The 13423-nt window shown below is 24.6% G+C and overlaps 2 protein-coding genes across 2 annotated transcripts; both read right to left on the reverse strand.

The window, feature by feature from the left end:
• Window positions 1-4298: 4298 nt before the first annotated feature.
• Window positions 4299-5774, reverse strand: OCT59_023933 (uncharacterized protein; the record flags this gene model as incomplete). The annotated part of the gene is made up of 1 exon (XM_066135066.1): window positions 4299-5774. One exon carries the CDS (start codon window positions 5772-5774, stop codon window positions 4299-4301), a length of 1476 nt encoding a protein of 491 aa, XP_065991129.1.
• A 5848-nt stretch (window positions 5775-11622) lies between these two features.
• OCT59_023934 (uncharacterized protein) lies at window positions 11623-12988 on the reverse strand (the record flags this gene model as incomplete). Its single annotated transcript, XM_025318810.2, has 5 exons — window positions 11623-11701; window positions 11784-11890; window positions 11991-12545; window positions 12632-12878; window positions 12948-12988. 5 exons carry the CDS (start codon window positions 12986-12988, stop codon window positions 11623-11625), a joined length of 1029 nt encoding a protein of 342 aa, XP_025175228.1.
• Window positions 12989-13423: the final 435 nt, after the last annotated feature.

Here is a 13423-nt window from a genome sequence, read left to right on the forward strand (position 1 = left end):
AGCTAAATTTTTATTATGGCTTATATTATGGTATGATGGTAATCCAGAAATTACTTCATACATAATTATACCAAAACTGTAAATATCAGCAGCCTTGGTATAATTTTTTCCTCTTAAAATTTCAGGAGCTATATAAAGTAAAATACCATATACCTTATTTTTTATGCATCATAATTTGCAGGTTTGCATAATCCCATGTCAGTTATAACTGCATTATGTTTAAGCTTTAATATGTTACCAATATGCAAATCTCGATGAATGAATTCCTTTTCATGAATATATTTAAGTCCAAGTATAGTTTCTTATAAATAATCAATCTTTTTATTCCAATCTAATGTACTATAATATTTATCTAAATAATTTCGTAGACTTCCATCTTCTGCATAGTCTAAAATCATCATATAATTTCTGTTTCTGGATCCTGAGTTATTCCATAAAATTCAATAATATAATTATTGTTTAATTTTCCTTTATTATGCAACATAATCTATAGGCAAGTAAAGTTATAATATATTAGTAAAATTAATAATTTTAGTATTTAATTACTTTAATAAATTTAATTAATAAAGTTAATATACCTCATTCATGAATTCCAATGTGACATTTTTTGAATTATCTAAACTTTTTAGTGCCACAAACTTGTTTTTATTATTTCTTTTCCAATTTTTATTATTGAAATCCAATTTATCTATATAACCATCAACCCAATTTGCTCTATACACTTTGCCAAACCCTCCTTTTGTAATGTATTTAATATCTTATAACCTATCATAAGGTATCCATTCTAATACTGTTTTAAATACTTTATATCTAACATGAGCCAATAGCTGAGTATCTTGAATAAATTTATCAATATTATTATTACCACTAGTCCAGTTTACAAAATTTTGTTGAATATGAATTGCATTACATGTATAATTACATTTTTTACATTTATCTTTCAAAACCATTATATAATTATTTGTTTCTGGGTTTTGAGTTATTCCATAAGATTCATTTATCTACAAATATAATACGTTAGCAAAAATACAAATTTCAAAATTTTCATTTAATATATTAGATATAGTAGTACCTCATCCATAAATTTTGATTTAATATTTTTTGGTTATTTAATATTTTTAGAATCACAACAGTATTTCTATTTCTTCCCCAATTTTGTTTTTTATAATTCCATTCATAAATATATCCATCAATCCAATTTGCTCTAAATCTGCTTTTTATAGTGTTATTAAATCTCATTCCAATGTTGTTTCTGCGTTTTCATGAGCTGATAACTGAGTATCTTGAATAAATTTATCAATATTATTTTATTACCACTAGTCCAGTTTACAAAATTTTGGTTGAAAATAAATTGCATTACATGTACAATTACATTTTTTACATCTATCATTCAGAACCATCATATAATTATTTGTTTCTGGATTTTGAGTTATTCCATAAGATTCATTGATCTACAAATATAGTTTACATTAGCAAAAGTGCAAATTTTAAAATTCATTTAATAAATTAGATATACTTCATCCATAAATTTTAATTTAATATCTTTTAAACTTTTAAGAGTTACAAGTACGTTATGACGCCGTCTATTCCAATTTTGATTTTAATCATTCCATTCATAAATATATATCCATCAATCCAATTTGCTCTATATGTTTCGCCAAATCTACTTTTTATAGTGTTATTAAATCTATTAAAACGTATCCATTCTAATGCTGATTTTGCAATATTATGAGCTGACAACTGAGTTTCTTGAATAAATTTATCAATATCATCATTACCACTAGTCCAATTTCCATGTTGGAAAAGTACTGCATTACACGTGTAATTACATTCTTCACATATTTTATTTAATTCATTAACATTCGATGACTTAATTAGCTTCTTGATACTTTTAATAAAAGAATCTATTACCACAAATGAATTCAAATTGATAAAATTACTAAATAATATAAAAGGCGACTGAAAAAAAATTGTTTAAATTCATAAGATCATATAAATTTAGCCGCTGATCAGTTGATCATCCTGGTGTAATTCCGTAGTATACCTAGTAAATTTATTAATTATGAGGCGCAGTATTATATTTAGAATTAGCGTAGTAGTTTAAAATTGTATGACGTTATAAATGTAACGTCCGAGATAACGTTAAACTAAATAACATGTGATTTGAGTAAATCTATAATTAGATTTGGGAAGGGAACTATAATCAGAGTACTTACATATTAAGAAGGAAATTTGAAGGTCAAAAGAAGGAAAAATTCAAAATTTCAAAAACATGAAAAACGATAAAGTTCCAAAGTGTGCAGTTTGATTGAGTATGAAATTTGGAGAATTTAAAATTTTATAGTTTTGAGTTGAAAAAGGGTAAAATGTTTCTTGGAGAAAGTAACTTAAGATATTATAAAAAGGGGTAAATTTTGATTTTTGGATACGAATTTGGGGATTTTATTATTAGTCATATTTAGTTATATTAAAGCAAGCATAGCAAAATGTATAAAATATAAAAATAAACTGTATTTCTCATCTAATAATTACATCCTACTAGAAGTATGAGTCCTTTTTTATTGAATGGTCAAAGATAGAGAAAATTACTGTAAATTTTATATTTGCACCATATTATTTAACAAAAAACAATTTCGCTAATAAATATTAAGTAATATTAAGCAAAATGTGTCATATAATCGTTTGAAGTTTATAATTATCAGCATTAATTGGAATAAAAAAATTAGGTTGGCAATAGTCCATAATAAATTTAGAATTATATCTACTATTTATTTTGAAAGAATAAGAAGCTATTATTGTTCCAGTAAATTTCTCTAAGGGTTTATCAGGGATTAATTCACAAAGAGATTACGTGGCGATAAAGCAGGATACGGAACATGTCTCAGTGTCACATAAAATTCATGTTATATCAACGTAAGTCATATATATATTAGTTAGAGGAAAAATAAAACTTATTTACAACATATTGTTTACTACTAAGCATCAAATGACAATACTTTTTATACAGACTAACCGTACATTTCCCTAATAAAATAATAAAATTTAAAATTTATCTCATTAAATCTTGTTACTAGAATAATAATAATAATTTGTTTAAATTATATCATTTTATATTCCTTGTGATAATATTTCAATTTAATTATCTATATTCTTATTGAATGTACACTAAATACATTAGCTTTCCGTCGGGTTCTGTTTTTTTTTATTTCATTTATTTATTTTACTAATTAGAATGAATGTATTTAATTATTTTTATTTTTGATTTAATTTTCATTTAATTTGATGGATGGACTTTAAAGTTTTATTTTACTTTATTCATCATTAATTTTGTATTTTTGTGTGTACTATATAATTATAATGTAATCAATGTAATAATAAAAAAATTCATTTCTATTTTAGAAAAATTAATAAATTATATATAAATTATATAAATTCAAAAAAAAAATTTTTTAAAATGAGTTTTTAGCAGGATATGTGTATTATTTGTTCTTAATTTATTATTTAGTATTTAAGTACTAGAACTATCAAGAGGAATTTATAAACAACTTTTTGATTAATAATATTATTGCTAAATGAGATTGTAATAAAACTTAATATTTTCATTTTGGTTGATATTAGTTTACAAGATAATCACCTACCTAATTAATAGAATTTTTTTTTAAACAAAAAAAAAAGATATTAAATCACATTTCTGTTTTAATAAATAATTAATACAATTTGATTACTTCTAATAGCATTAATATGAAGAGGTTATTCTTTAAGAAAAAATTTTCCTGTAAAGTCTTAAAATAATTTCAGCTTTAAATACAGGAACCCATTTGGATACAGAATTATTCTTTGGAATAAAAGATATCAATTTAATTTCCATGATTTGTATCATATTTCCTTAAAACTCACAATGGTTTTCCTTATAGTGTAATCTGTGATATCTCATATATCTCATTTGGTAACAAAGAAATAAAAATAAGTTTTGTGAACATAATTATTGTATTTTTTTTTCATTAAGAAATAATTTTGAATTAAAACAGTTTATATTTTTAATGAATATATAAATTTTTTTCAAAAGAAAATAATTGGTCAAACCAATTTTTTTTTGTTAATTAATTTCTATAGTAATTATCACAATTAACAAATTTTTATTTTATATGATAATACACAAATTATAATTAAAATTTCCGTATTACTGCTAATATTATTAATATTATAATATTATTCAGTTTATTATTCTTGAATCATAAACACTAAAGTAGATATCCATCATATGAATAGTATACAGTATAATCATATATCATATTTCATTAAGTTAATCCAAAATTTTTTTCCAATTTAATTTCAAATTTCTTAATAATACCTAATTTAATATATTTATCAATAGCTATTTTTATATCCTCTATATTTATATTTGATTCAATAATGCAATGATTAGAAGCAAAAATAATCAGTGAAAATGATCTATATGATACATTATGATTTTGCCAGTTTTTAGAAAATTCCTCCAAGTCATGAAGAAGATAATTTATTTGCATTCTAAAATAACAATCTAAAATTAAAGTATGAAAATATTTTTGTGAATAATTTGCTAAAATCTTGAATAAGGTTTTACCACTTTGCCAATCCTTATAACAAAGTTCAATAATTTCTAAATATTGACAATTATTTAAAGTTAGTTTCAATGATTTTTTCTCCCTAATATTAGAGTATAAAATTCTAAGATTTGGACAAAGTTTAGCTAGAGTTAAATTCATTAATAAACTATAGTAGTACATATTAAGTATGTATAATTCTGTTAAATTTTTTCCATTAATTTCCAAAAATTTACATACACTGTGTAGCAGCATATCAATGCCAGTGTCAGTTGAAAATATGTAGTAATTGATTCTTAAAATCTTCAATTGTGAAAAATAAACATACTGTAATTGACCAAAACCAGAATAATCAAAATATAAATCTATATGGAGTTCTTGTAAATTTTTGAACATAGCTATAAATGATAAGGTTATATCACACCTATATAATGCTAACTTTGTTAATGTTAAAGAATGCTTAATTAACGAAGTGGTTATTTTATCATCATAATTATTATAACGCTTAAGATTTACAATTTTTAGATTATTTTGTACAGAAATTAAATCTGTTAACCAATTTGAAATTTGAGATTCAAAAACTATAGTTAATGATTGCATATTATGACATAGTTGAGTCATTTGATAAAAAAATTCAGAACAAATATTCGAACCACATTTTAATTCTGTGAGATTTTCTAAATGAATTTTTGCTTCAGGTAAATAAATAAATTTAATATTTCCTGAATTTGAATGCTTGAAATCCAAAACTTTTAATGATGAAATTTGATTCATAAACATTTTTAATATTTCTTGTGATAAGATTTCTAAAACAGTTGATTGCTGATTTTTAAGTAAATACTGAATCATTTCATTAATTTTACAAATTGAAATACTTTTGCAAAATGATGCATAATTAAACAATGGAGGCTTCCGAACCATAATGGTAATATTAACACCATTCTTAATTAAAAGCTTTTTTGATTCTTTAGGAAGACAACCAATTAAAGTAGTAATAATTGATGTTGATATATCACGAGGTTTATCATAAAAGTAAAACTTACAAAACTTCCAAAAATTCCTCCATAAAATTCTAACTGCAATTTCACAACAAAGTTGATTAACTAATAGACAAGAATATAAAGTATTTTTATCATCATTTAAATATTCTAATATATCATTAAGACAATCATAAGGAAGTTGACAAGTCATTTTATTTGTTTTTAATGAAATGTTGAATGATTTAAGGATGATAATTTGTAAATTATTTAAGCAAACCTTCTCCACTCCATTTAAATGGAAATTAGTGTGTAAAAAATTTTTCATGTTAGTTCAAAATTACTATTCACTTTATCATATTGCATACAAAATTACTAATAATTTTCCTAAATCGGAGATATTAGTCAAGATAATCAAGATGATTCATGATTGATCTTATATAAAATTAGATATACTGACTTTTGGTCTTGAACCAAGATAATTTTTTTTGGAAATACATAATTTTTTTGGATATCGGGATAAATACTTTGGTTAAAAAATATCCAGATTGACCCATGATAAATACAATTTTTTTTAAAAAATCTAAATTCAATTTTTAATTTTTGGTTAAATTGATATTAATTTGATTTTGTACTATAGTATGTAATTTGTAAAAATGAAACACTTGTCTTTTAATTAAATGGTTCCATGATTTTAAATATCTTATTTATAATTAGAATGGTTGTGTTGAAACATATATATACTCTTACTTTTGATTAACTAAAATATTTTTAATCTATAAATTTTTTATATAAAGTGATTTTTTCGTTGGCTAAAAATAGTCTTAATGATTTTTATTGATAATTATTGTGATGTGTAAGTGGCAAAATGAAATTTTATAGCAAATGTACGATATTTTTTGAATAAAGATCATACCACTCATTTTTTATGAATTATTCGTAACCATTCTATATAGTATCTATTAAATAATTATTTAACTTTTGAAATTGACAAAATATTTACATCACCAATCCTATTGAATCCCTTGTCACATTTTTACTTTATCATTTATTATTAATTTACATTTACTAAATACTTTTTAAATAACTTTAAAGTCGATAACTGTACATATTCAGTGCTATTACTAAACCACCCTGAATATGATTTCTTTAAAGTATATATTAAAACAGCAGTGGCAGTGTAATATTCTCTTTTGAGGCTTATATTGAATTTTCACTAAAAAAAAAGTAATTTTTATATTATAACATAAACGATTTATATATATAATATTAGAAAAAATATTCATAAAAAATTTTATTTTAAAATGAAACTTTACTTATTGCATTTGTGATATAATTTTTAGCTAAAACTTATTGAAATATAGATCAAAAGCAAAAAGGATAAAAATCAAAGAAATTCTTGTATATAAATTTAATATGAAAATTAATAATAAAACATCTCTAAACGTTTTTGGGCATTTTTCTGTCGAAAGGTGCTCTTCGTCACTATTCATAATAGCCTTTCCAATCGTTCATCCTCAGCAGTACCTCTCGGATAATTCACGTCTCAAATACTTGATATACTGCAACGAATTTTGTACTCTTGTAATATTTTGTTGTTTAGAGCTTTTGCACGCTCGTGTTGATATCACTAGGGACATAGGAAATATATCCCGTCATGATTGATGTGCTTAACAAGCCATTTACGATATGAAGCAATTCGATTGCTTCCTTTTGTACTCCCACGAATAGGGATATAGGGAATACTGATTGAAGATGTAAGAAAACGAAAACAAACCCACTCGCTCATATTTATATTTTTGGAGAAAATACTGTATTTATGATAATAAATTATAAATTTTGCTTGCTCTGATCATGATTCAGTAATAATAACATTCTCTATTTAAATAAATAATAAAATATAATTGTTATTTAAATCATATTATTTGTAATAGATGACAAAATAAAATAGCATTTACCTAATGTTTGTTTGTACCAACGATTTTCAATAAATTTCTTGGCCTGTTTTATTCAATATTTCCGTAATAACAAATTTTAAATTAAAGTCAATATTTTTGATAAGACAAAATTTGCAAAAAAAAATTTTTATGAAACATTTACTGAGCTAGAAGCTATATGTTAACAACTTCAATTGTTAAACAAATTGTATTACGTCTGGCAAAGCCAATAATGATTTATTGAATAAACACGTTTCCATGTGACATGTGAGCGACATAAATATTAAAGCATTTCTTATATTAAATAAAAACATTTCTTTTATTTTTATTTTTTTACTACTAGAGTTGCAGAAAAAATTAAATAATAATTATTTTATAAAAAATAACAATGGCTATTTGAAAAGAATGTAATTTTGGGTATTATCAACAAAAAAGATGGTGAACTAATCGATAATTTTGGAAAAAGAAGTGGAAGAAATGATCAAAATAGATAATAATGATAATGACGGACTACTGAATAATGAAATAATATTAATAAATTATAATATTGCTTTAAATGATTATGTATTACATTGGAAAACAATATAATATTTGTAGATAATCGTAACTGAGCCAATTTTTGATAATCATCATCTATTATTAAGGAAAGATTTAATAGATTGAAATCAAAAATGTTATAATGTCATCGTTTTTTTTTTTTAAAAAAAAAGTGATGAAAATTTTTTTAGCTAGTAGACACAAAAATATTGGCACATGACTAACATATTGTTGTTAAAGTTGTAAATTTTGCTAGTTTAATTTTAAAAATTTTAATGATTTAATACGGATATACGATTAAAATATTTTTACTTATATAATAAATTAATCACCAGAGAGACTTCTAATAGGAAGTCGATTTTTCAAAATATATATATATATATATATATATATCACGTGGTATCACGTGGTTTTTACGACCACATCTGTCTAGCTTTTCTTTTAGTTTCTTTCATAAAGTATTTTTCATCTTTTTGTTAAAGGGTTTCTATTATTTTTTTTTGTATCATTTTTAAAATTTTGAATGTTACTAAATCCAGAAATTTGATTATTGATATATATTGAGCATAATTTATATAATTATTTAAAACTAACCTAAGTTCATAATTCAGATACGGCTTAAAAACTTTTCGCGAGTTGAAGATCATGATATTTAAACTTTGATTACAAATCTTCAAGTTAACTTGATTCCAAATATCATTCCTTAAACATTAATTTATTTTATTTATTAATTTTATTGATGAAGGTTGGTCAGAATGCTTAAATGCATTTAGGAGAGAGAATATATGATAAAAATGAAATGAACTGACTATCCTAAAAAGTATTAATCGTAAGAACTACATGGTTTGTTGATCAAAATGCTCTAATCTTAACCATAATATGTATGATAATACATTACGTCATTTACCATACACTGACTTATTACAAAACATGTTCATCCTATTTCACCATATAAACAACAAACTGTCGCTAAATAGAAGAAATGTAGGAACGTTATATTCACTATTTATGAAACTTCTTAAAATTATTCAGAATAGTATACTAACTTTAGATGTTTAAAAAAAACTCTTTTTTAAAATAAAAATCGGATTCGATAAACCGGATTACGTGATAATTAACCAATAACATTTAAGTTACGTGTGCGGTAAATCTTAATTTTGGCCAGAATTATAAAAATCTTAATTCCGGCCGAAGTTATACATTACTTATATAAAATATTTTATATTCAATTTCATATGACCTCTATAACTTAAAACTAAGATGAAAAATTAAAATATAGCGTATATTAATTTTATTAGCATGAATTTTTTTAAAAAAATTCGGTATAATAGATTTTCAATATATCGAAATATTTTCGCTATACCGGATATCCCGATAAACCGGATATTTTTAGTGGAACCGATAGATCCGGTTTATCGAATTTCACTATGTATTTACAATCAGCAGGAATATTTTAAAATTCACATTAAATAAACTAAAACACAAAGACCTTTTTCAATAACCTGCCTCAGTTTTTAATTAATTTGATTTAAATTTTTTTATCAAATAAATTTAACATGCGTTGTTGAATTATTTTCTACAACAATAGGTTTTTTGGTAAGTTTGAAGTATTTTTGTTTCGAAGCTTATTTAACATTTTTAATTTTTTTTCTTTTTTTTGCAGATATTGGTAGATCGAGCCTCCTGAAATTGTTGAAAATTAAAAAAACCCATTTATTGCTCTCTTTTTTTGCTTCTTTTTAAAGAATTTGTAGTAACCATCATATATTTAAATGAAAAAAAAAAATTGTAGAAATTGTAATCATGAAAACATTTTTCATTTTTTTTTAAGTTTTAAATTATAGTTCATCCGTTTTTTTGTTATAACTATACTTACAGTATATTAGAGCATTAAAGTATGTATTTAAATTTAATCAAAATTATTGTCTATTGTCTTGATAATATATCAGGCTTAGATTTTATTTTAATTTTTATTTTTGTATCAAAATGAAACTTAAACTATAGTACGAACTGTAAAAGTGACGTTTAGTGATATAAAACAAAATATATAGTAAAAATAAGGCCTCTCAAGAACAACCTCCATCGGTTAAAAGAACAACTTAAACTAATTGATAAGGGGCAAGTTTAAAAGAAATAAAAAAAAAATCAATTCAAATAAAGATAAGAGAAAAATTAATTTAATATATCCGATTCTTTAAAATTGCTGTTTGATCCATGCGTTTTTCCAGGACCAGGTAGTATAAATTAATAATTCTTTTATGCAGAGCCGAATTCAACGTTACAACTGATTTCATAATGTGCGGGACACTTAGCAAATTTTAAAGAACTCGGAAGTATTCGGTAAAGCTTGATATAAAATAAAAATTATACGCTAATTTTGGAGTACTATTCCGAGAATGGTGGTATAATTTTATCTTATTTTGAACTTTTACCGAATATTTCTGAGTTCTTTAAATTTTGCCAAGTGTCCCGTACATTATGAAATCAGCTGTAAATATTTTCGTTATTATCTTAAAACGCCGCAGTACCCGAGTTTATTAGCCGGCACTATGTAATGCTGGTCAAATGGAAGCGATCTACATGATTTCTCTCATTCTAAGCAAATAACCTGATAACCAGGACCTTGACCTTTCTATATATAGCTCAGGGTCTTAGTAGTTGCTTGCTAATAACAGCTGATTTTATAATATGCGGGACAATCGGGACATCCATCATTTTTACTCCATGCCGAGAGAAACTCGGTAAGATTCGGTATAACTCAGAATAAAATAAAAACTACACCACGGTGCTCGGACCAGTGCTCCGAAGTCCGAATCAAACAATATGGTTTTACCTTATTCTGAACTTTACCGAGTTTTACCGAATGTACCGAGATGTCTCTCGGTAACTATTAGGTGCCCCGTATATTATGAAATCAGCTGAAATGAAAAAAACTTAGCCTTGAGCCCTCTGAATAACGACGCATTTTAGATTTTTCGTGATCCGTGAGTTAATTGCAAAGTATCTGGAATCTGGCGTGGCATCAAAATAAAAGTAAAAATTTTATTTTAAAATAAAACTATTTAAGATTTTGGAATAAAATATTATGTATTGAAATATATTGGTGTTGAATGGGTAGAACGAAAATCAGGTATATATCAAATTACTAATGGTTGATATAAATTTGCACCGAAATCATATATCCGCGTCAGATATAGAAAATGTACCACATGTTATATATAAAAGAAAAGGATTATTTCATTTTTGTTTTCATATCTTATATATCTTGTAATACTTGTAATGAAAAGAAAGACCTTATATATATATATATATATTGTTTAATTGCACAGTAAATATTAGTGAGTTATAATAACAAATAACGCAATATCGTACAGTATGAAGCTTATTAAATCCAATTGTGAATTTATCCGAAAAAAATGATATTTTTATTATTTGAAAATACGTATATAAAAAGAGAAAAAAAAAGCTTGTCTATAAGTAAATGTACTATGATAATTGAAAAAAGTCTATAGAAATTGAATAATAATTGTGATGAATTATGCAAAATTAATAAGTTAATTCTTTTTAAAAAAAAATTGTTTCCTTTTTTTAAACGATATCTTCAACAATTTTATGAGGATCTAAACCCTCAAATACGATTCTATAAACGGTTGTAAATAGAGGAAATCTATCGAGGAGAGAAAAAAATAAGGAATTAAGTAAATTTTTGAATGAAATATATTTTTTATAAAAATATTAAGTTTACTTACTCTTTCTCCAATCCTTTTCGATGTAAAACTAAGTAGATTTCTTTTGCAGTAAGCGTTCCTTGTAATTTTTGACCATTGAGAAGTTCTTTCTCCAATTGTTCAAATGACTAGGAAGTGATTCATATAAGATACGTTAAGATACGTTAGCATACAAATACTAAACTATATAAAAATGCACATATAATATATTATATAACTACTAATTACCTTTCCTGTAACAATGAATGCCTCAGCAGCTTTTCTATTTCTACCGCCATAACAAGTTGTAATTACATCAGCAATACCACAGCTTTCAAAGAAAGTTTCATCCTTGATACCCTTATAAAACATTTTAATATACTTTTTCATCTCCAATAAACCAATTCTAATAATAGCAGCTTTGGTATTTTCACCCAATTTTAAACCATCAATCATACCAGCACCTATAGCGATAACATTTTTTAATGCACCACATAATTCAACCCCTAAAACATCATCGACTATATTAACCTTAAAATATTTTGTTTCAAATAACCTTTTAAATAATTTTCCTTCATGACGATTCTTATATCCAATTGTTGTTTCGGAAAACTTTTCTTGTGCAATTTCATTTGCTAAATTTGCACCAGAAAGTGTACAAACCGAAATTTTCAAAGCTTCTTTGATCAAATGTGATATTGGACGAATTCCTGATTCTGTGGTATAAAATCCTTTAACTAAAGAGATAGCTTTAACTTTTGGATGAACATTTCCTTTTAATTTATCACATACACCATTTACAAACTGAAACAAAAAAAAAATATATTTTTATGTTATAAGTGAAAGTTCTTCAAAAATATTGTTACACTGAAATAAGTAAATAATAGTACCTGATGAGGAATAACTATTACTAAAATCGTAGCACCTTTGGCAGCTTCCACGACATCAGGTACAGCTACAACATTTTCAGGAATACTAACTCCGGGTAAATATTTTACATTTTCATGTTTTTCGTTGATTAGATCAGTTAATTTTCTTTCGCCGATCATTTCTTCAAAAACCCACATTTTAATTTCATGTTCGAATCCACTCTGTTGAACAACATTTGTTCCTAATATCTTCGCAACCACAGTACCCCTGTAGAAAGTAGATTTTGATTAGTAACGAACGTTTGTATTACTGTCTAAAGATAATAATATTATATACCAATTTCCACTTCCAATCACAGCGACTTTCTCTTTAATCATTGTATGAACAAGATATCTTTTTAAAATTATGAGATGATAATTGTTGTTTATATAATGAAATTTTGATTGATTAATTGATGTAAGCAATAATGCAATTTCATGATTTTTTTTCCCACCGCCTTCACCGCCTTTATATAAAATTTTTTGGAAAACAATGATATAAAAAAATTAGATTAAAATTGTATGACAAATAATTTATTAGCCCCTGGATTATCTGTCCATGTGGCATAGTTCTCATAGAGGTTCATCAATACCCTCCCTATTTTTTTATTAAAATGCAATAATCCGTGATAATACGTGATAAAAATTTTTTAGTAAAAAATATGTTCCGATAGAGTGTTTTTGTTTGTGCGTCAAAGTTGGGCTGTGACGTAATATCCATTTATTATAGCACATCTGAAATGTGTGTCAGGTTGACGGCGCAGTGTGGCGCAG

This window comes from Rhizophagus irregularis, chromosome 4 (genome assembly GCF_026210795.1).
Source record: "Rhizophagus irregularis chromosome 4, complete sequence".
NCBI classification, from domain to species: Eukaryota; Fungi; Glomeromycota; class Glomeromycetes; order Glomerales; family Glomeraceae; genus Rhizophagus; species Rhizophagus irregularis.